We start from the raw sequence: 2,230 nt of genomic DNA on the forward strand, positions 1-2,230 counted from the left end.
AGTGCTATATTGGCGAATATTCGCGAATTCGCGCATTGCGAATATTTGCGAGCAACACTAGTGTTGACCACCAGACGAAGGGGCAGCCGACACGCCCCCTCAAAAAAAGCGCTATGGCAGAGCCAGAGATATCCAAAGGCAGCGCTGCATCAGTCCCCCCAAAAAATGTGAGTTCCTGGATTTAAATATCTATATTCAGGATGGCTGTTCGCATACTGCCAACTATTTTAAGGAGGTGGATGCAAACAGATACCTCGACTTTAACAGTTGCCATCTTAAATAATGGAAGAAGAACATTCCATTAGGTCAAATGAAAAGAATCCGAAGGAATTGTTCTTCCACACAAAAATACCTACAACAACTAGAGAACCTGGAGGATCGTTTTAAACAAAAAGGGTATCCCAAACCCCTTATACAAGGAGCACGCCAGAGAGTGGACGAATTAGAACAAAGTGCTTGCTTGAAAAATAATAAACAGGGTAATGCAGAGGGGGGTTATAATGATGAATTTGATTCTGTTTTTCTAACTAGGTATTACACTTCACACACCAATATTTTTTTATTATTTTTTTTATTTTTTTTTGTATAGGTAATATCACCAGCTCATATTATTGTGTCATGATTACTGGCACCATATGTAGTCCCCCAGTTATTCTTCTTTAGATGTTTTCCGTGTCCTGTGCAGTATCTCTCCCAGAAGTCCACTTGATGGCCCCCGTGGTGGTCTACACCCCGAAGTCATCAATTTTTACTCTAAGAGAGAGTGTGCAGCTGTTTCTGGAGACGGTCAACAATAACCTCTGCATGGTGGAATAATAGGTCACGATGTTTATCAGGATCAGTAGAAGCATCACCCACTCGATGATTATGATGGGGATTTCACGGATCTCGTCCCAGTCTTCATCATTATGGAATAATTCCTTTAATGTTTCATATCCAAAATAGAAAACTACACAGACAAAAGTCAGGCCACAGCAGGTGCATCTACTATGGTGGATGACTTTTTTTGCTCCTGGTAATTTATACATCTGGATGGACTGCCCAAGGTAGTATAAGGCTTCACATGTAATGGAAATTATCGTGCTGACAAAGTGTATCCTGGGATATTCTTCGGGGGACAATACATGCATAACAGCTGTGGAAAAACAGGAGGCCCACACAATGGCCAGCAGGATCCTCTGGATCAGGACCTGATGACCCCTGAACTCTTCAGTATGCATAACCATATACTTATAAATAAGAAAGGTTAGTACCAAAGTGCCAATGGACATCCCTATGAATCCAATTCTGAATAATATGCTTTCGGGAAAGACATTTCCCACGTCACTGTGAAGGAAAAGAAACCAATGTTATTATGGATATTTCCTCACTCCCAACCCATGAAATAAGAATCATGTGCTTGTTTATCTTACCTGATGCTCATCAGTGGCGAGGCTGCATGGCCGAGGACGACCGTCATGATGTAGCTGGTGGCAAGCCAGGCCGCACACCAAAACGCCAACAGGAGGGGGACGAACCCCAGTCCTTTTAGCTCCATTTCAGACAAGTAGAAGAAGAAGACGCTAATCTCACTATTCTCACTAATCGCACTGGAACTGACTGAAGGCTCGGGCGGCTGTCAGTGGGATGTCAGGCCTCCAGCTGTCTATGACATCACATGTGACATGTCAAAATGACTGCTTGTTTCTTTGAGCTGCCATGATTTAGTATCTGCTATAGACAGAACCTGATGTTTTTACTATGGACCTTACAGACCTCAGAACCCAAGTAATTAGTGCAGGGGCTCCATTTTGATCATCTCATATTTCACATTATTTGAGTTCCAGGGCTCAGATACATTTGCACCCTCTATAGCAGTGGTCTTCAAGCTGTGAACCCCCAACCGCTGCAGAACCACAACTCCCAGCATGCCGAGACAGCAACTTCGCATAAGGAAATAGTCTAATTAAACTTTTCTTATATATAGAATCCCTGAAATCTCCAATCTCTCCTTTTATTGGTTTATGATCTGTGTTACTTATTTGTTAAAAACAATGTTTCTGATTGTCTTCCCCCCACACACTTATGGGCTATCTCTTCAAACGACTTTATTTGACCTAAAGCGTATAATTGATTTACATAAATAAGCCCCTTTTCATCCAAAAGAGTGAATCTTTAATTTTAAGGAATTCTTTAAGTGCTTTATTCGACCATAATGAAGTAAAGTCAAATCTCCATGTGATTTTAAACA

The 2,230-nt window shown here is 41.5% G+C and overlaps 1 protein-coding gene across 1 annotated transcript; it reads right to left on the reverse strand.

Moving 5' to 3' along the window:
• Positions 1–501: 501 nt before the first annotated feature.
• Positions 502–1,639, reverse strand: LOC130298376 (uncharacterized). Its single transcript, XM_056551311.1, has 2 exons — positions 1,413–1,639; positions 502–1,326 (listed from the first exon to the last, which is right to left on the reverse strand). Exons 1-2 carry the CDS (start codon positions 1,535–1,537, stop codon positions 726–728), a joined length of 726 nt encoding a protein of 241 aa, XP_056407286.1. The 5' UTR covers positions 1,538–1,639; the 3' UTR covers positions 502–725.
• Positions 1,640–2,230: the final 591 nt, after the last annotated feature.

Source organism: Hyla sarda, assembly GCF_029499605.1.
Source record: "Hyla sarda isolate aHylSar1 chromosome 2 unlocalized genomic scaffold, aHylSar1.hap1 SUPER_2_unloc_20, whole genome shotgun sequence".
NCBI classification, from domain to species: Eukaryota; Metazoa; Chordata; class Amphibia; order Anura; family Hylidae; genus Hyla; species Hyla sarda.